The sequence below is a fragment of the Urocampus carinirostris genome, chromosome 8 (genome assembly GCF_059441175.1).
Source record: "Urocampus carinirostris isolate Australia breed hairy pipefish chromosome 8, RoL_Ucar_1.0, whole genome shotgun sequence".
Classification (NCBI taxonomy): domain Eukaryota; kingdom Metazoa; phylum Chordata; class Actinopteri; order Syngnathiformes; family Syngnathidae; genus Urocampus; species Urocampus carinirostris.
In genome coordinates, this window is record NC_142356.1 from 28,494,891 (window position 1) to 28,517,286 (window position 22,396).

At 38.3% G+C, this 22,396-nt stretch overlaps 2 protein-coding genes across 2 annotated transcripts; one reads left to right on the plus strand and one right to left on the minus strand.

The window, feature by feature from the left end:
• Positions 1-3,160: 3,160 nt before the first annotated feature.
• Positions 3,161-5,031, minus strand: LOC148361520 (lipopolysaccharide-induced tumor necrosis factor-alpha factor homolog). The gene is made up of 4 exons (XM_088342222.1): positions 4,876-5,031; positions 4,639-4,761; positions 3,477-3,651; positions 3,161-3,402 (listed from the first exon to the last, which is right to left on the minus strand). Exons 1-4 carry the CDS (start codon positions 4,934-4,936, stop codon positions 3,285-3,287), a joined length of 477 nt encoding a protein of 158 aa, XP_088198348.1. The 5' UTR covers positions 4,937-5,031; the 3' UTR covers positions 3,161-3,284.
• A 3,422-nt stretch (positions 5,032-8,453) lies between these two features.
• LOC148361521 (actin-related protein 2/3 complex subunit 1A) lies at positions 8,454-18,749 on the plus strand. Its single transcript, XM_088342223.1, has 11 exons — positions 8,454-8,785; positions 9,230-9,330; positions 9,457-9,561; positions 13,627-13,849; positions 15,395-15,502; positions 15,791-15,894; positions 15,970-16,078; positions 16,226-16,301; positions 16,382-16,575; positions 17,552-17,642; positions 18,194-18,749. The coding sequence occupies exons 2-11, from the start codon at positions 9,267-9,269 to the stop codon at positions 18,230-18,232; spliced, it is 1,113 nt and encodes a 370-aa protein (XP_088198349.1). The 5' UTR covers positions 8,454-8,785; positions 9,230-9,266; the 3' UTR covers positions 18,233-18,749.
• The last annotated feature ends 3,647 nt before the right edge of the window (positions 18,750-22,396 follow it).

The following is a 22,396-nucleotide window of genomic DNA, read 5'->3' on the forward strand; positions in this document are numbered from 1 at the left end:
TCATGCCATGCAAGGGTCTCAAATTATAGTAAAAGACTTAAAGTATTTAGTAAGCCTCGGTCAAAATTTAAATTTGCCAAAATTTAAAGATTTAGTTTCCCCGCTTGATTAGGATTTTAGAATGATAATTTAATTCTGGCTTAAAATAGTAAACAAAAAATGAGGGCTTTTCATGCCATTATTCGAAGATTCGAAAGTTATTAAACAAGTGCTTTCGAAGTGGGTTTTGTAGAAATTTTGTCCTCCGCTGAGTGTTTGATTCTATTTCTTGCTAGAAAATATTTCATTCTTCCCTCTGCGTTCTTTTCTATAATACTTGGGTGTGGTTTGATAAAGTCCCTCTATATAGTGATAGTTTGCCAAGTGACCTTATATTCTACCATGGGAAGATAAGCTGACTCAGTGGAATTTGTGAGTGGTCTTTCAAAGGTCCAACACAAACCAAATCACTTAAATGGATGGATGGACAATAAATCTAATCAACACAACCGGAAGTAAAAACCTTACTTATGTACATTTAGATAATATTAGCCAAATGGAGAAACAATTATATACTGCAACTATGACTATATGTTCAGTGACTTTACTCAGTATTGTAAGTTTTTAAATAATGAGTTTATTCAAAGTAGGAGTTAAAGCAAACTGATGTCAAATTGATATTTAAAATGGTAAAAAGCTATACCTTGGGCAGGGCTCACCCACAGTTTTGAAGCGGAAAGCTACTTCTTATTACCAATTGGCACGAAAGGCTACCATTATGATGTACATTTCCAAAATAACTTATTACAATGCTGTTTAAATGTTACCAGTTTGTAATTTTTAAAAGTAAAGGCAACCACTAAAACCTATAACCCCCAAAACCTTTTCCCCCAGCACTAATGCTAATGCATGTTAAACATTAACAGAAAATCCAGCAGCAGCTTTTATCAGGTTTCATTATTTAGAACAGTAAACAGTGGACTCCAATTGAGGTGTTTTTTTTCCTCCTGAAATTGGTCAATGTGCATTTTTGCCCCATGAATTCTGTTTTGTATTCTATTTCCGTTTAGATTTTTAAATATTTTTATGTTTCCAGTGTTTTTCAGCAATGTGTTTTAGGATTATCTTAAAATAAATTAGCTTATTCTCGTATATTTTAGTTTATTTGTTGTTGTACTCAAATTCTATACGCATTATAATTTGATGTTTTTTTCACGCTGGGATTTCAGTTTCTTGACTTTAAAGTTGCTTAGTAGGAAAAGGTTCAACGTTTAAATGAGCTAAAAATTCATTGAGAGCTAAATTATAAATGATAATTTTGTAATTATATTCTAAAAATATAATTTTGTGTCAAGTCGTGTTTATTTGTATAGCCCTTAATCACAAAGAGTCTCAAAGGTCTGCACAGACCACAGATTATTGCAAACTACAGACTATTATGACACCATCCCCTTAAATCTACTGCAAATATATATTTTTATAGATATTGAAAAAATTCACATTAGTCCATCTGTCATTAAAAAACAGGCAATGACTAAATGTTAACTGTTGGGAGATTTTAGTCAATGTTAAGTTGGTGCAGACACAATAGGTTTATATAATAATGAGATATTTTTGTCTTGTGTATACTTTAATCATCTTAATTATTCCAAGGGGTAATACAAATAATTAATATTGAAGATAATATTGCTAGCCAAAGAATGTGGCAGAACTTTTAATGAATTCTGGGTAAATTAGGGCAGCTGAATCCAAAATTGACTTCTTTAAATATTGCTTTCGTTGGTTAAGTATCATTTCCACGTTATTTTATTTGATGAAGGCAGTGAATGACTGTTCAGCATATCAATTTAAGAGTTTGGATAGGTTTGGTTCAATTCCAGCTTTCAACCTCCCTGTTTGGTGTTTGTATGTCCATCCACGCCTAAGAAGCTAATCATCATACTCATGCCTCCCTTTCAAAAGTATTATACCTCCAAAAGCTTTCTGACGTATTGCAATATTTCAAGCTCCAAATCTATAAAAAAAATATATCTCAGGATCAACATGTGAGACACAATTGTGAAAAGAAACCAAATTCATTCAATATATCATATTGTGCTAACAAAAAAAATATTAAAAAGTAGTTGGAGAAATGAATGCCCCCTTGAGTTAATACTTTGTACAACCTCCTTTTGCTGCAAACACAGACAAGTATTTTGGGGTGGAAGTTTTTCCACATCTTTCAACAAAAATGGCCCATTATTCCTAACAAGTTCTTAATGTTTGATGGTGATCATTTGTGCACAGCACTTTTCACATCTATACACAAATACTCTATACTGCATACTTTTACATTGTTGGTAATATACTGATCAAGGGAACCCCAAAATTCTGTCTTTTAAAAAACATTCTCTTTCCTTTCGTTTCATTTTTTCTATATCCACATTTTTATGGGGCAGCACGGTGGCGCAGTGGTAGCACAGTTCTAAGGTCTTGGGAACCTCCTGTGTGGGTTCAAATCCAGCTTCCGGACTTCCTGTGTGGGGTTTGAATGTTCTCCCCGTGCTTGCGTGGGTTTCCTCCCACATTCCAAAGACATGCATTTCAGGTGGATTGGCCGGTCCAAATTGTCCCTAGGTGTGAATGAGCGAGCGAGTTGTCTGTCCTTGTGATTGTCTGGCAACCAGTTTAGGGTATTCCCTGCCCACTGCCCGATGATTGCTGGGATACGCGACCCTACTGAGGATAAGCGGTGCAGCTAATGAGATGAGAGATTTCTATGGGTGGGTAGGCACTGACTACCCCTGGTAACGCCGGATTCTATACAGTGGGACCTCGGTTAACGGGGACCAAAACCACCCGCGATAAGTTAAAATCCGCGAAGTAGCAACGCTCCTTCAAAAAAAAAAAAAAAAAAATTAAAAAAAGGAAAATTATATATATATATATATATATATATATATATATATATATATATATATTATATACATATATATTATTAATTTTTTTATTAATATTTTTTATTAATATTTTTTAGGCCCGCGAAGCTCTGAATCCGCGAACGTCGAAACGCAAAGTAGCGAGGTTCCACTGTATCAGTCCAATGTTGCTTTAGTTCCAAACTGGTTTGGGGTTCTTTGGGAGAGTTCCAAAACAAGGACAGGGTCTCAACCAGGTAAGAAGCTTACAGGAAAATGTCAAATTTTCCACATAAAAATATTTTATTAACTTGTTTAAAAATTGATTAAAAAAAACACAGAACAGAAGGACTTGATAAAAGTTCAAATGTACACAACATTACAAACTGAAAATAATATTTTTTTTTTTTACTGATAGCAGCTCCTGCGATGCACATGGAGGAGGTGATGACAACGAGGACAGTAGTGATGGACATCTTTAAAATGATTCACCAGGAACGGAATCAAACAGCAGCCCAACACCAACCTGAAACATGGACGTCATTGTTACTCCAGTCCCCACTTGCGCATCGGCGGCAGGAAAAAAAACGAGTTTCTTACCCACACAGCACAAAAAGCACACACATTGACCAAGCATACGTTCCCGCTCGGTAGCGCACCCTGGTGGTCACCTGGGCCCGGCACGAGAGACATGACGTCAGAGCGGGGGAGCGGTACAAGTCGCTCTCGAGGTTCACAAACTTTGGTATAGGGGTCGCCACGGGGGATGTGTGCACTAAAAAAATGGGGGGGAAAAAAACAACCCTTTTTTAACAAAGGGTACATAAAAAGGCACACGGGATCAGGTGTATTCATCCATCATTTTTTCGCATGGGGGACCTCCGGACAGTCAAAGTGGAGAAACCTTTATTTGTTAAATACTCTATTACACATTGAAATCAAAAGAACGGATTCACAGGATCAAGTATTTGTTTCACAAATAAAAATTCTGTACTATAAAGTTTTTTCCAAACTAATTCACTGTCCATTTATAATTCTAAAAATGCATTTTTGCTTTATTGCACAAGTATATTTATTAAAGATATCATTTTTACTAAACAATACTTGTCACCATCATTTAGACGTTTTGGAAAACTGCATTTACTTTCTAGTCAGAAACCAAAAATGTTTAAAGAGCCATATTTGACTAAACGAAATACACTAACGCAGCGCTAAAGAGCCGCATGTGATTCTAAAGCCGCAGGTCTCTAACCCCCACTCTAAACAAACTAAACAATTTTGAAGTTTCGAAATCACCCAAATTATCATTCAGATCGGGGCTTTCATTTTATGACCCAAGTTCTTCATATAAACTTTCTGAAAAATGACATTTAATTATTCATTGAAACTATTTTAACATGGATAACTCTTTCAAAATGAATTTTAAAATCTCACATACCCCCAAGGTCCTTCCCTTACCACAAACACATTTGAGGAAGTATAATCTTTTATCAGTACACACTGAATTTTAGTTTTTAGCAGTGAATAACCACATATACGTACCGGTACTTAAAAGGTGTCTTTACCTATAAATTTATTTTAAAACAGCACAGTTCATCCTTTATATTGTTTTAGGATTTCCCCATCTAAATATTGATTTTGCGTTTCACAACATGGAACAAAATGTGTTGGTCTATCTGAGTAAAAACACTCTTAGTAAAAGAATCACAACTTCATACTTATCAGCCTGGTTTTCTTAATACTTGAGTAGATAGTTAAGTACTTTGAGTGTGAGAGTCTGAGGAGTGCATTCCACCATGCGAAGCATCAAATAAAGAAGAAACAGGAGGTTGTCCAAGTGGCGAGTAGACGTGATAGATCCTCACCCGTTGCCCTGCTTTCTCATCTGCATGAATCCACACACAAATCAGAGGTAATAATCTGACCGTAATGTCACATTTTTCCAAATGTTTGCAAGCGTAAGCAGCAAATAGACTGGGTAGAAAGTAATATATATTACCTGGTGAGTAGTAAAGCGGCGGTGTGGGGATAAGATCATTTTGCTGAGGAAACAAATCCATGCTGGCTGGCTATAGATGAAGTGGTAACTGGTTCCATTGTCAAATTTATCAGGTGACAGCTGAGGTTAATTGTTTGTCCGCTCTGATTAGTTGAAGAGAGCAAGTATTCTTCAGTTTAAGGAGAGGGTCTTTGCACACTGGCAAAATATACATATTGTCGTAAAAAAATGGATCTTTTCTGAATTTTCATTTTGCTTTTCTATTGTTTTTTTGTTTTGTTTTGTTATATTTTCAACTTAGTCTTCTGGTAAAATATTATTATATATATATATATATATATATATATATATATATATATATTATATATTATATTTGTGTAAAGTATTATTTTCTTACTTTTTGTGTAGAATATAATCCTTAATTTAAGGATTTTTATTTTTTATATTTGGTAGGGAATCAAGCTTATAAATATAGTACAGTAAGAATTAGTGTTTTTATTATTATTATGAATTTGAAACTAATTCAAATAAGGAAAATTGAAATATTTTATTCTCACTTAAAGGTGGTGTTGCATCATTAGAGGCGTCTGAAAAAAGGTTAAAAGTAGAATATTTTCTCCTTAAGTATGTTTTACCAATGCCAAACTGAGGTCAAAGAGCTCTTTTGTGCTTTATTTCCCACTGTGCCTATCCGCTTTCAGCTTACTTTTTGCAAAGCTGTTCGGGACTGAACACATAAGAAAGGGGGAATAGGGGTGAGGGGGGTGGAGAGTGATTCATGTTCGTGCCCGCATTTTTTTGTGAGTGTAGCGTGAAAATGGTCAAAGTAAGAAAAGGCTTGTTTCATATAAAGTAAAAACGCCAACGCAAACCCCCAAAAAGATAAAAAAAGAAGGGTTTAATTGAGCGCGTCCAAGAAATGCATGCGCAACTTAAGGATTTTGATAGATGTCGCACTGATGACTCAAGCCAGTAGGTGGCGGCAGCTATTAAAAAAGTCTCAAATTCTTTACAGCACCTTTTACTATTATCTTTTTCAATCATCATTACTTTTCACGATATCTTATTGGGACATTGGGTTTTAAAAAGCGCCACGTAGTGGTCAAATTCATTTAAACCAGGGGTCTCTAACCTTTTTTAAGCTGAAAGCTACTTTTGGATACTAATTAGCACAACGGGCACCCAGTTTGATATGTCTTTCTAAAATAACAATTTATGATGTACAGTAATCCCTCGGTTATCGCGGTTAATGGGGACCAAAACCACCCACGAAAAGTGAAAATCCACGAAGTAGCGACGCCCCTTCAAAAATGCTTAAAAAAAATTAATAAAAAATAAATATATATATATATATATATATATATATATATATTTATATCTCATCTCATTAGCTGCACCGCTTATCCTCAGTAGGGTCGCGGGGGTGCTGGAGCCCATCCCAGCAATCATTGGGCAGTGGGCAGGGGACACCCTGAACTGGTTGCCAGCCAATCGCAGGGCACACAGGGACAAACAACTCGCTCGCTCATTCACACCTAGGGACAATTTGGACCGGCCAATCCACCTGAAATGCATGTCTTTGGAATGTGGGAGGAAACCGGAGTGCCCGGAGGAAACCCATGCTAGCACGGGGAGAACATACAAACTCCGCACAGTAAGTCCGGTAGCTGGATTCGAACCCACACAGGAGGTTCCCAAAACCTTAGAACTGTGCCGCACACGCGCTAACCACTGTGCCGCCGTGCTGCCCCTATATATTTATATAAATATGTATATATATACTAAAATTATTTTATTTTATTATTATATTTTTTTATACCTGCAAATCTCCGAACCTGCAAACGTGGAACTTCGAAGTAGCGACGCCCCTTCAAAAATGCTTTACAAAAATAAAAATTAAAAATTATTAATTATTTTAATTTAATTATTATTATTTTTTAGACCCGCGAAGCTGTGAGCCCGCGAACGTGGAACCGCGAAGTAGCGAGGTCCCACTGTAATTACTATGTTGTTACTATGATAATACCAGGTTATTTTTGAAAGTAGAGTTGAATAGACTCAAACACTAGAAAAACATATATTGATGAGAAAATCAAAATGATCCAGCACTGGTGATTTTATTTTCAGAACAGGTCCGCGGGCACCTCAGCTGTCCTCAGGGGGCACCCTGGTGCCCGTGGGAACCATGTTAGCAACCACTGATTTAAACAAACCAATATTCATTTGAATGATAAGCAAAAATACACACACTATCATATGAATATGCAATTTTGAAATACTCATAGGTGAATATATTTGAATTTATTTACATAACATTAGCCCCACCTAGAGGAATCGGACATGATTGTCTGCCATCTCTCTGTTACAGGTACACCCCAAAACCAAAAATATGTTTAAAGACAAGCCATGTGGGCCACTAAACAACCTGACAAACGTATCCATATTCAAGGCTTTGGCTCTGTTCGGCTCCACTCTTAGCACACCAAGGTCACCAAGTCTCTCGTTGTTCATGGTGGTGCGCAAGTGATGTTTTCATCAACTTTTGTGCTGAAAAGCTGCTTTCGCAAGCGGCTGCACACACAGGTAGGTCAAGGGACACATTTTCAGTTTTAAGAGTTCAAAAAGGCTTCTCTGAATGGTTAAAATACAGTGAACTCAAGCAAATTGGTTAGATCTTTCATTCACGCGATTGGGTCCTGTATCTGTTCTGGTTCTGACACTTTTAATATCTTTCCCTTTCTTCATTTTGCTCGATCTGTCCCTCTCTTTCTTTATTTCCGTCTATCTATTTTTGCTCTCACTTTCTTCCTCTCTCTAAAACTCTCTGTCTCACACTCTCTTTTCTTTCTTTTTCATCCTCTCTTTTATTATTTATCTTTCCCCAATTCATTGCTCTGTCTATCTCTTTCTAACTCTCTCTCCCTTGTTTTCTTTCACTTACTCCTTCTCTCTTCCCTCTCTTGCTTTCTTCCTCTATTTAGGTCTTTCTCCCTCACTTTCTTAAGAGGTCGCAGGTTCAATTCCCGGCTCCTCCATGTTATATGTCGAAGTGTCCTTGGGCAAGACACTGAATCCCTAATGCCCCCAATAAGCAGGGAGGCGCCTTGCATGGATGACTCCCTATTGGTATGTGTGTGTGTGTGTGTGCGCGCGCATGAATGGGTAAGTGTGAAGCACATTGTAAAATGCTTTGGGAGGTTTTCATTGACTTGAAAAGCTCTATATAAATGCAGACCATTTACCATTCCAATACAAGTATACCACTTTTATTTCACCTGGAGACTCCTGGTTGCTGTTTTGGTCCTGGATGTTTGCCTCAGCAATAAGGAAATTGCAAAAATGAATAAGGGGAGCAATTGGCTGAGGTTGACAGGTATATTGCACTTTGATTTGAAAACCACTAATATAATTACTACCATTTTGGCGTATCCCATAAATGTAATTTCATTATATTCAATTCCGCAGGCGGCTGTCTTAATTTTGAACTCCTGCGGCTTCTACACAATCCTAATCAAGTAACACAAGCCGAGCATCCACTTCCGGTGTGATTCATTTTTTGTACGATCCCTACCGTAGGCAACCGTGGCGCTGTTTCCCAGCTCTACTGTTTGCGCAGTCGCTCGCTCATTCGTGCTAGCTACTCGCACGATGTGGCTAAGCTAGCTGTCAGTCTGTCATCCAATCAGTCAGAAAGCCACCGGATGTTCCCGGACGCACGTCGTCATCTTCGGCCGTCTTGACGTTCCGCTCGCACATTCCCGGACGAATTCGTGTCGACTGACCAGAGTCCGCGAATTCCCGTCCGACTCCCCTGGTGGTCGTCGAATCATTCCCTCCCCCCGCCGCCTCACCGCTAGCATTGCTTGGCTTCCCGGCGAATCTGGGTACTGAGCACCGAGGAGTGTACGAGGTGAGTTAGCACGCCGGGTTAGCTCAATAGGAAACTATGGTCGACTTCAGTCGATTGAGGCCTACTTAGCTAGCGACCCTAAACAGATTCCAGAGCGCGTGGTTACTACCCATTCTAAATTAATGACGAATGCCTCCCGAACAAATAGACTAGTGTTATTCATATTTTGTCGCCAATATGATTTAAGAGTTTTTTTTTAACTGTTCGTTGCAGTGGTGTTTCATCTTTTGAACGGTACGGTTGGGCTAGCAATGGTTACCGGCTATGGCTTTCTCGGTACAGTAACTTTTCTCATGTCATGTAAAGACGTTTTTCCCCTTAATTTGTGCTAGGCGTTGTATTTATCAGTTGAGAGGCAAAGTCCTAACCTTGTCTTTAGCATCAAGGTGAAAAAAGGTGGGGACTGCAATACAAATGATGGCACTGTTTGTGTTCATCTGACAGTGGAGAGCCTCGAATAGAAGGACCACACCCAGACAAGATGTCCCTTCACCAGTTTTTGATCGAGCCCATCACCTGCCACGCCTGGAACCGTGACAGGACGCGTCAGTTTCGCCTTTCATATTCTCACAGTCAATGAATGCTTAACTTGAGACCTGAAATTCCTGCAGAGGAAACTGGTTTGGCTGGTTGCTTATCTTTTTTCATCTTGTGTCCCTGCTCCCATGCAGAGATTGCTATCAGCCCCAACAACCATGAAGTTCATATTTATAAGAAGAGTGGCAGCCAGTGGGTAAAGACTCATGAGCTAAAGGAGCACAATGGACACATTACAGGTACCTGGTTTGTTTAGTAAACAAAACAACTCAACCCTACTATCTGTCCGTTCATTTATTCACACAGTTTTGGTGGTGTTTTATCCTAGAAGGGTTGCTATTCGGTAGGAAACCAACCTATTTGTTCCTCCCATCATCAAATTCAATTGCATAGTAATTTTTGCCATTGTTTGCATTGCTTGACATTAATTCGAATTATTTGTGTAAATGAGAGATCATTCACTTTATATGTAATATATAACTCAAATAATGTTTCAATGTATTATCTTTAAACCTAAATGGTGGACCAAAATTTCCCCAAAACTAAATAAGAGCCTAACTTACATTTGTATAAAAAACTAAACATTAAATATCAATTCATATTAATAAATGCCAATGGAACCAACATAAATACGTTTCGGAATGAATACCAATAACATTTATTTAAATAGAATTCAATATTAATCATAAAATAAAAAGTATCTTCCCTGACATTTTCTGCCAACATAAAATGGTTCATGAAATGTTATTCAAATAAGTGGTCCTTTTTTCTTGGGGTTTTTCTTTTTTGAGAGCCACACCAGAATTCAACAAAATTGCCAAACCCACTCATCAGACATAAGCAATTTCTTGAGCACATTTTACTTTACTCTGTGATGTTTGATGATTTGATAAAATGTATAAAATATAACGATGCCAGAGCTTGTGTCCCATATCAATATAGATACACCACTTAAAATTTGTCCCCCTTCTGCAGTTATTTAACACTTTAATGTTCCACTGGCGAGCTGTCAGACAAATAAACAAATAAACATCACGATTAGTCTGAGATAAGATACCCCAAAACTATAAAGCATAACTCACCCAAAAGTGCTGTGAAATTCTACTCGTGATTCCCTGCAAATATGGTGTGGTCCAGTGAATCGAACTGTGTAATATTTTTACTCCAATCCACACACTAATGCCGACAGATGAGGGAAAAAAACCCGCCTAAATGCATTCCTGCGTCGTTGGACGATCCTTGCTGTAATCTGTTTTGCTCACTAGCTCCCCTTTAAAAATAAACAGACTCGTCAGATGATTTCATATATAGCCATTAGCTTCTGACTTTTTGAACGACACAACTCTTGCCCAAATGCAAGCTTTATTTTATGGTCATTAGCCTTAGACAACCTATAAAGGACAAAAAAAAATCCCCGACCTACTTGGGAATCAAAATCTTAAGCCAATAGTGACTGATTCAAATGTGGATTGACACATTGGTTAGCCAATGAAATTTCCAATGTAATTTTACGAGCTGTATTAAAATCAGAGCCGATAAAACTTGCGTAAATGCAACCCGTGATCCATTTTGACGCGCGATGATCACATGCAAGTGTACAGCATTCTGGATTGACTTCTGGAAAGGGAAGTCAAATAAGTTCTTCCACAATGTCTAATAATTGGCCAAAGTAAATTACACGGTTGCAAAACTTACTGCTGTAATCTGGTCGTCTCCAAATGGCCACTTTTGGAAAAGCCTAGACCTACCTTTAGAAAAAGGTGTTAAGTACAATGTTTAGTTTTTCAGATTGATTAAATTTTACAAGGTACCATGTAAGGCTTCAAGCTATTGTCTCACCCGTTTTCCACCTAAGGTACCCATGTTAAAATCTTCTGCAGGCTTTTCATTGAGATTAAAACACATTGACTGTAAACTATATACAGGACTGTCTCAGAAAATTAGAATATTGTGATAAAGTTCTTTATTTTCTGTAATGCAATTAAAAAAAACAAAAATGTCATACATTCTGGATTCATTACACATCAACTGAACTATTTCAAGCCTTTTATTATTTGAATATTGCTGATTTTGGCTTACAGCTGAAAAAAACTCAAAAATCCTATCTCAAAATATTAGAATACTTCCTCAGACCAAGTAAAAAAATAATTTTATAACAGCAAAACTAAATCAAACATTTGAAAATGTCCATTGATGCACTCAGTACTTGGTTGGGAATCCTTTTGCACGGATTACTGCATCAATCCGGCGTGGCATGGAGGCAATCAGCCTGTGGCATTGCTGAGGTGTTATTGATGCCCATGATGCTTCGATAGCGGCCTTCAGCTCATTTGCATTAGTAGGTCTGGTGTCTTTCATCTTCTTCTTAACTATACCCCACAAATTCTCGATGGGGTTCAGGTCAGGGGAATTAGCAGGCCAATCAAGGACAGTGATGCCATGGTCAGTGCACCAGTTACTGGTGGTTTTGGCACTGTGGGCAGGAGCCAGATCATGCTGGAAAATGAAATCCTCATCTCCATAGAGCTTTTCAGCAGATGGAAGCATGTAGTGCTCTAAAATCTCTTGGTACACAGTTGCATTTACTCTGGACTTGATGAAACACAGTGGACCAACACCAGCAGCTGACATGGCTCCCCAAACCATTGCTGACTGTGGGAACTTCACACTGGATTTCAAGCAACTTGGATTTTGCTCCTCTCCAGCCTTTCTCCAGACTCTGGTGCCTTGACTTCCAAATGAAATGCAAAACTTGCTTTCGTCTGAAAAGAGGACTTTGGACCACTCTGCAACTGTCCAGTGCTTCTTCTCCATAGCCCAAGTCAGACGCTTCTTCCGTTGTCTTGAGTTCAGAAGTGGCTTGACCATGGGAATACGGCTATTGTAGCCCATTTCCCGGACACGTCTGTGAACTGTGGCTTTTGATACCTGGACTCCAGCTTCTTTGAAGCTCCCCCAAATTCTGAAAGCGGCTCTTCTTCACAATTTTGTTAAGGCTGCGGTCATCTCTCTTGGTTGTGCAGCGTTTCCGGCCACATTTTTCCCTTCCAACAGACTTTTTGTGGATATGCTTTGAAACTGCACTCTGTGAACAGCCTGCTCTTTGAGAAATTTCTTTTTGTGTCTTACCCTCCATCAGGAGGGTATCAATGATGGTCCTCTGGACAGCAGTCAGATCAGCAGTCTTCCCCATACTTGTGATTTAGTTTACTGAACCAAGCTGAGTGTTTTTAAGGCTCAGGAAACCCTCGCAAGGTGTTTCGAGTTAATTAGATGATTCAGGTGATTAGTTGAATAGCCTACTTGTATACTTTTTCATGATATTCTAATATTTTGAGATAGGATTTTTGAGTTTTCTTAAGCTGTAAGCCAAATTCAGCAATATTAAAATAATAAAAGGCTTGAAATAGTTCAGTTGATGTGTAATGAATCCAGAATGTATGACATTTTTGTTTTTTTAATTGCATTACAGAAAATAAAGAACTTTATCACAATATTCTAATTTTCTGAGACAGTCCAGTATATAACTGTGCCCTGTATATAGTGTACCATACCCAGAACCAGTGTTGTTCGGGCTTTGCACGTGCAAAATCAGATTTACATGTATGTAGCAATACAGTAAAATTATGCGAGTTGTATTTTATCCCCAAGCCAGATGTACTCATGAAAAGAGCTCGCGAGCCATAGGTTCTCGACTTATGGGTTGGCTTTTTTGAATCTGCCTGTTGATGTGTGAAGTTCTCAAGCAGATTGTGTTTTCTTGTCTACTGTTACCAGAATTTTCCAATTGAATATAACAAAAACTTATTCCATATAATAATATTGGATAACTTCACACAACTTCTTGTAAAACATCAGGGTCCTTCTTCCATATGCGCAAATTTTCTGCGTTTACTAAGAAATTCTCTCACACTCAGCAAACATAGCCTATAGTACAATCCACAACACATTTATGACCGGCTCAAAATTGGATTTTCCTTCTGAATGTGACTGCAGCATAATATAAATGGCACTCCATAGCTAATGCTATTCATTTTTTTCATTTTGTATGTACTGAACGTTTTTGTTGTCATGTTTAATGATTCCTCTGGTATTAATTTTTTGGGGTATGTTTTACTTATGTTTCTCAATTTTGGTTCTTTGTACATGCACACAAGCATTGTAAACACAGTTTATTCTATCTACATAATAGGGAAACTGATTTTATCACATCATAAATTAAAGCTGTTTCTACTGCGAATTCTTTACAATCCAGTTATCCCGCCTTTCTCAGGTTACAATCTTTTGTGTTGACTTCTCTGCAGGCATTGACTGGGCCCCAAAGAGTGACCGTATAGTAACTTGTGGCGCCGATCGCAACGCGTACGTGTGGTCTCAAAAGGAGGGTGTCTGGAAGCCCACACTTGTTATCCTCAGAATCAACAGGGCCGCTACCTTTGTCAAGTGGTCACCATTGGAGAACAAGTTTGCTGTGGGCAGTGGTGCACGACTCATCTCCGTATGCTATTTTGAGTCGGAAAATGACTGGTGAGAAATATAAAAGCCTATAGTAGACTTTTGGTCGTCGTGATATTAGGTTGATGTGTTTAAAAAACTCATTTTAATTTGTTTTCAGTGAAAATATTTGCCCTGGATGCGTTGTTTAGGAAAACATTTATGAGATGTAAGTGTAATTATATTATAACAACTATGACTTGGATGCCATGGAATCAGTCGTAGATGTAGTTTTACTTTCAGAACCAAATTCAATTATCGTATTTTCACTAACATAGAGCGCAGTGTTAAAAGGTGCAGTTTCCGTAGCTGGCTCCAATTTTGTATTTAACATGACACAGGTCGCACCGCCCGATTGGGCGCGGGTTACTTCAGCTACAGCCGCGTTACGACAACAAGTGTGCATATTTAAAAATACAACGGAAGCAAAACTTGAGATTTGTTGTTTTTTTTTAATGTATTTATTACTAAGTAAACACGTGGATACGATTAAAAAAGAGTTGGTGGCAAACAGTTGGTCGCTCACTTTTTTTTTTTTTTTTACCGGTAATCCATATAAAAAAACACTCGAAATCCTCGCCCTCTTTATCTGACTAAATAGGCTTCACTAAATCTTCATTAAAAGCTTGACTTTTTCACTTTCATAGTCACTTTCCGAGCCCAAGCATCAACAATCCATTCTTTTCATTGTAATCCGCTGGAAGTTTCTGCACCACCGCAGTCTTTGTCCGTTTCATGAAATGAAAGAAACAAGTGAATGACAATGATGTTCAAATTGTTGTATACGCTATGGGGTTAGCATCTATGAGTCCTATCGCAAATAATGCATTGCGTGTGATGTCGTGTGTCCTCTTCTGCTCGTGGGAAACGTGTGGCGTTCACAGGGGAGAAGGCATTAATGACACGGGAGATGGAAACGTGAACAATCTCACAAAAACATCGGATTTCTCCAAAATGTGTTGCAAGTCTTGACTCGGCCAAGGCTCTAACCTGTGACCTCCCAGTCTCCGGGGTGGGCACACACGAGCTAGCCTATTTTCGCCACTTTACATGAAACCCAGGGCCAACGCACGGGGCGATGCACAATTTGAAGAGAATCTGAGACTTATGGCCTTGTGGTCGTGAAAATGCGGTAGATAATATGTGATTTACAGTGCTGTGAAAAAGTAATAGCACTTCCTAATTTCTGTGTTCTTTTCATATTGTGCCATTGATTTTTTTTTAATTTTTTTTTTATGTATACATATTTTTTACCTTAATAGCATTTTGTATTTCCTTGGGTTTTCTCTGCGCAGTTTTAAAATTGGTTTGATGATATGAAACCATTCGTGGGTGATAAACATTCCAAACAAAGCACAGCAATCAGGGAGGGGGCAAATATGTTTACAATTCACTGCAACTAGATACATTATATTCTGAATAGTTGAGTTTCGGAATAAAACGTAGCAAATTAATCCACCCATTTGACTCCTTTCAGTTGATGGTCCTGGACTGTTGGCAAATAAAGGCCTCGGGAGAATTTTAACTATTTAAATGTGAATGGTTGTAAAATATAAGTAATGTGGCTTTAAATTTTAGGTGGGTGAGCAAGCACATCAAGAAACCCATCCGCTCCACTATCCTCAGTCTGGATTGGCACCCCAACAACGTGCTGCTAGCCGCTGGCTCATGTGACTTCAAGTGCAGGTGACTTTTCTTCATTTTAAATAATTTCATTTTTTCACCCTGTATGTTATTGTCCACTTCTTCTTCAAAGAGTTACCGGGTCATTAAACAATGTATTTAACTCAATCTCTGAAAAGACACTATTGACTAATATGTTAAGTGTTTGTGACGATGTTTGTTTTCTTTATTTTTTTCATCAGGGCAATTGAAAAATGTTCATAGGAAAGTAAAAATAAACAGTTAATTATTTATTGCTATATGCACCCATTGTCAATTCTCAAATGACTCCCACTTATATGTTGTGCCTAGGGTGTTCTCGGCCTACATTAAGGAGGTGGAGGAGAAACCAGGTCCGACCCCTTGGGGCAGCAAGATGCCTTTTGGTGCTGTTCTAGCAGAATTTGGAGGAGCAGGTCCGCCCTATCAAATATCTGATGTAGCGTCTGCTCTTGCGACAAACTGTATTTGAGTGTGTCAAAATTTACTAGGGGGAGGAGGTTGGGTCCACTCCGTATCTTTTTCGGCCTCGGGGAACCGCCTTGCGTGGGTCAGCCATGACAGCACTGTTACTGTGGTGGACAGCTCCAAGACCTCCTGGTATGTGTATCTAAAGTTTATTCTGCCTCGCCTGGAAACCAGTATTATAAATGCCATCAACCTGTCAACTTTTTTTATAAAGCAGAATAATAAAAATGCACTATGTACTTTCTAAAATTCCGCTGAATAAATATCTTTTTGGTTTAGTCCTTTGCAGATGAAGACTGAGTTCTTGCCTCTCCTTAGTGTCTGTTTTGTGTCTGAGAACAGCCTAGTAGCAGCTGTGAGTATCCACACTCTAAATTGTGATAGTTTTTTCAATATATATTTAACATTTTAAATGCCAAATGTACTTATTGTCAGGGTCATGACTGCTGCCCCATGCTGTTCCGCTGTGATGATGGCGGAGCTCTGACTTTTGTATCCAAGCTGGACTTGCCCAAGCAGAGCATCCAGAGGAACATCTCAGCCATGGAGCGCTTTCGCAATATGGACAAGAGGGCCACTACTGAAGACCGCAACACCACACTGGACACGCTGCACCAGAACAGCATCACGTAAGTGACATTTTAAAACTTCTGGAAAACAAGTTAACTCATTCAATATGTAACACATAAATGCGGGTTTAGAAGCATTGTCTCTGAGTGCCAAAATGTAAAAATATGTTTTTCCTTGTTTTTATTTAAGAAAAAAACTAATATAAAATGTTTGGCACAACTCTTATGTGCCTCTGGGAATGATATCAGTAAGATAAATCACCATTAGATAGCAGGACTGGCTTTGATCAGATCTTTCTCTACAGATCAAGAAAGCCCAACTTCCTAGTGTTGCTTCCTGTATCAGGTTAATTAGTGTGTGTAGACAGTCCCTTATGGCGTGAAGCAGTGTGGTAAGCCTGCGTGATATGGAAATATGTTAATAGGCAGTTAACTCTTTAATCAAGCTTTACTGTCATCGTCTGGTCAGAGAGGCCTGGCATTTTGTGCACGTCCGCAGGAATGCGGTGTCCCTGGGGAACGTGATGGCCATGATGCCCAAAATCGTATGATCAAGTCACTGGAGAGTTCATGCATCGTTCATGCATAAGTTCAGTGTTCTTGCAAGAAAAGTACCTCTGTGTTTTGGAAAGCAATATTTAGATATTGGCAGCATCATAAATGCAAAAAAAAGCACAAGTGAAAATTCTGCTTGAAATGTATCCTTTTTTAAAAAAAAAAAAGCTGCTTTTCAGTTTTTTTGGAAACGAGTAAGGTTCAACTGTTGCTTTAGAAACAATGGCAATAGTTTAAATACGTTTTTCAAATGAACGATGAAGGTTCAAGCTTACTTTTGATATGTCCGATGCCCTATATAGCTACAAAACAAAATTATCTGTATGCCTTCAAAAATAAGTCAAAATGGCAAAACTTAACTGGCAAAGGCTCTCAATTTGGGGAAAAACGCCTGACATTGTATTCATTAATGGCATTCAAAAAGTCAGCTTTTGAATATATCAATAAGTTGTGAAAAAATAAATGGTCCATGTTTTCACAGCCAAGTGTCTATCTACGAGGGAGACAAAAGGGACTGTCGCAAGTTCTGCACCACAGGCATCGATGGCGCCATGACTATTTGGGACTTTAAGGTAGGCAAACTCATGTGTTAATAACAAGTTATTGATATTGACAATACTGGTAGCATCTTAAAATTAACCTGAAATTCATTGCAACTGAATTTGACCCCTGGCATTTTCTTTCAATATGCATGTCCAGAAATACTTAATTGTAAACCAATCCATGAATTACCTAATAAATAATTGTTCGAATATTGGCTAACTTCTCTATGATGCTTTTCACATTTTTTTTCAGCTGACACTTAGATTATCCATAACAATTCCATTAATAGTAAACGGAAAGCGGCCATTGAGCTTTGTTTTACACACAGGAAAAAAGGACTACTAAATAAAATTGAAAAAACAGGTCTTGAAAACTAATTTCAAATGTATTGTAAATTTAATGCAGTAGAAATGTAATTGTCAAATGGAGTCTTAAGAATAATAAGAATTAAGAATATTGAACAATTTTGCTTTAATGATTCTGATTAAATCCTACCATAGGTAATACCTGACACAGTATAAACTCAAATATCCACACACCAATGCAGAGTTTTCATTGCCATCCTGTTTTTCTTCCTCAGAGTCTAGAAGCATCTATCCAGGGTCTCCGCATCATGTGAAGAAATTTTGTGAATAGAGAAAATGGAGACGATGCATTCTTACCAACACATACGGATTCACTCCCCACATAGCAACATACATGCACACGCACACACCTTACCGAATGTCCACCGATGCACCAATCAGGAGGACAAACACTTACTGATATGACGTGTGACATCACTGTTGATTTTGTTAGGATGCTGTTGTTTGATTTTAAATGGAGTGGTTTATGAAGGAGGTTCTATATTATAAGAAAAAACAAAACAAGTGTGATCTGTTTTTTATGTTCTCTAACCTCTTCCAATGTACCAAAAGTTAAACGCTAAGTTTTATCACACAAAAAAATAAATGAAAATCAGACTTAATATCAACACTGTTGAGCCTCCATGTGAATATATCAGCGTGGCGAGATTACGGATGTTTTCTGTCACTCTTCTGCGACGCCACAGCTCTGTAGTAGCTAGAAGTTTGTTTATGATGGAGGATGTCTGTCAAGTGAGTTGAAATAAAGATGAAATCCATTTGCAAACACTATTTTGTTTGACGTGTTTTTCTGTATGCTTGTGATAAAACTGTACTGGGGGGAAAAACAAATGTTCAAGTTTTTCTTGGGGAAACAATACAGGAATGAGTTGATCACCATTGCAATGCTGTATTTGTTTAAATCGTTTTTACTTGGAGGCAATTTTCGGACACATTTTCAAGACTTGATATTTGGTGCAAAGTAGTTAAGACAGTAACTCGGCAAAAACGTCATGCCCCGTTCTATCAATTTGTTGTGGGTTCGGGAACATAATCACTTATTAAATAGGATTGATATTGGAACTGCAATAAACACATTAGTGACCACTGTTTAGTGCATGTGTTTGTTATAAAGAGCATACTTTTAACTCACAAGAATAGGTTTGTACTCTTTCAAGAGAAAAAAATCTATTAGAATGTTTTTGCAATATTTTTTACAAATGAATACTTAGCTCAAAATGGAAAACATTCAAATTCAATGATTGGGATACTAAGCCCAGAACATACCTTTCATGTGTGACACCACTGGCGATCGGCATTTTGCTTTAGCGGGGTCTAAAGTTGTCCGGTATAAAACATGTTTTGTTACTCTAGCCAAATTCCTCTATAGCGCAGGGAAAATGGTCATCTGCTCATTTCCACAATCCATGAGCTTTGATTGCGAAACACCCTAGTGATGTCTGAAGACATTTCGGATGCCCTCCTGGAGGATGAATGAAACAATGTTTTTGCCAACATTATTCAAATGATTTAAAGAGGAGCAAAAGGATGTTAATGGTACTCCATGCAATGATATGTAATTATGATATTTATACTTCCCCTCGCAAATCAGGCAAAGTCCTCAATTTGTACACACGTATTTATTCATATGTATTGACAGCCTTCATGGGGCCCCCAAGCAAAATAAGATTTGGGTGCCCCGATTTCTTGATCATTTGCATCCCTACTACCGTAAAATTCGGAGTATAAGCTGTGACTTTTCCCCCCAAGCTTTCAACCCTGCGGCTTATGCAATAATGTGGCCAATTTTGAAAAGTGTTGCATTTCACCAGTTAGTCATGATAACAAGCTACTGTATTTTGCATAATTGAAACAAGCCCAACCACTGGACATAATCAATGTGGTGATAAAGAAACGCAGCCACACATCCCTGTGCACAGGGCTCATACAATTACCGTAAAATGCGGACTATAAGCCGCGACTTTTTCCCCAAGCTTTCAACCCTGCGGCTTATGCAACGATGTGGCCAATTTATGCATTTTTTTCTTAAGGCCCCTAGGGGCGCCCAAGCAGTAAATGTGAGAGTGAGACACGTGGAATATATGTGTCGAGGAAGATGCAAGTTTTATGTAACTTAATGCTTTGTGCATGATTAAATCTAGCATGAACAAACCCTTATCATGGAAAATGTCTTAATTGAAATGGGAGCACTAACTACCATATAGGAAATCATTTAATGAGTCTATTTATTTGTAAACGGAAATAATGTGGCAAAGCAAACGGATTACAAGAAGCAACGTCCAAAGAAGCAGAAATGTTTTAGTCTGATTCTTTTATCTTGTCTGCATTATTGTGTGTTTAGGAGTAAATATTTTTCACTGTTGGATTCTATGGATTGTTCTTGACGTAAAAAAAAACATTTTTGCAGACATTCAAAGAATTTGAAGATGGCCCAGGGTACGTAATGGTGAGTTACGTCGGCTTTATAATTTTTGGGTCTCATCATATTTTGAGTCCAAAGAGTTACAGCTTTGCAAATAGTATGTGGCAGATTTCAGTGACTGGTGACATCATACAGGCATCCATTTATCCGGGGCTAGGGTATCATATTATCTTTCTTTGAAAATATGTTTCAATGTGGGCACATGCGGCTTATTATCAGGTGCAACTCATATCTGAACACATTATTTTTCTTTTAAAAATCTACTGGGGTACGGCTTATAATCAATCAGGTGTGCCTTTTAGTCCGAAATTTTACGGTATATCTCATTTCTATGTTTCACTTTGTCATTATAAATATACTTAGAATACTATATTTAAATTGTTCCACTTGTAGTTTCTAATAAGGCCGCGAAGCAGACAACACAGTTGCAAATTTGCAAAAAAAAAAATAATAATAATATTTGGTAAAGTGAGCAACTTCCTCCATTGGTTATACACGAATCAATGCATACAATAGCGATAGGACAGCCAGGCATGTTTTACCTAGAGTATATAATCTAAAAAAATGAAAGGTGATGAATGAAATGAAATGAAATGATCTGCATTTATATAGCGCTTTTCAAGTCAAGACTTCCCAAAGCGCTTTACATTGTGCTTCACATTTCCCAATAGCGGCCGTGCAGCCATGTAAGGTGCTAACCTGCTTATTGGGGGTATTAGGGTTCAGTGTCTTACCCAAGGACAATTCGACATGTAACACGGAGGAGCCGGGAATCGAACTGCGATCTCTTGATCCCAAGATGAGCACTCTACCTCCTGAGCGATAGAGTGGGCATGACGTTAGAAATCAGGTCGCATGGACAGGTGCTGGAAGAAGTTGAAAGATTTAGGTACTTGGGTTGTGATGTGCCTGCAGTTGGTGGAATGGAGTGTGAGGTATTGCACAGAGTGAATCAAGGAAGCAAGGTTTTGGGTGCTCTGAGGAGAGTGATGAACAACAAGAGTATGAGTATGGATGTTAAGATGGGACTGTATGAGAGTGTGATTGTGCCGACTGTGTTGTATGGTGCAGAGACTTGGAGCCTGAACGCAGATTTAAGAAGGAAGTTGAATGTTTTTGAGATGAAGTGTTTGAGGACTATGTTAGGAGTGACAAGATTGGATAGACTGAGAAATTGTGAGAGACAGAACTGGAGTAGTCGTGGAACTGAACAAGCGTATTGATAAGAGAGTACTCGGTTGGTTTTGGACACATGGAGAGGATGGATGAGAAGCGAATGTTGAAGAGGATCTACAGAGCAGAAGTCAAGGAGACCAAGAAGAAGGCCGCGATTGACGTGGATGGATGGTGTTATGAGTGCACTGCAGGAAAGAGGTCTAAATATAATGGAAGCTAGAGCTCTTGTTGGTGATCGAAAGGAGTGGAGAGGTGTTGTGAAAGGATAGTGGGATTGTGGACGCGTTCTTAAGGATGGGCTGGGCACCCGTATGATGCGGCAGGGGTAAACCAGTGAAAGCTTTGGGCCCTGCTGTTGAACAAAAGAGTGTGTTGTGTCACCATGACCCGAGTGACATGGCCGCTTTCTGGTGTCCCATTTCATCTGGAGGGACGAAAGCATGACCAACTTGGGTGCCGAGGTGCCTAACTTGTTTGGGTGTTTGGGCAATTGGGTTGGCCATGGTCCAAATTTTTTTGTGTGTTTTTTTTTGCTATTTATTTCCCTGTTATTTTCTTTGTTATTGTATGTGTGTGTCTTGCAGTCGGTCACCCCTCTTGAGGGATATGACCAAGGTAGATGGATAGATAGAATATAATCTAAAATGGTATAAAATTTAACTCGAGTATCGTGGTTGATTTATACTATTCAAAGTTGTATAATACAAAGTGGGAATTTGGGCCATCTAATAGTAACAAAATAATCCAATTATTTACTGCAAACACAATCTGCTTTATTTGTGTTACAAATTAACTGCATTGACAAATGTACAAATTATCT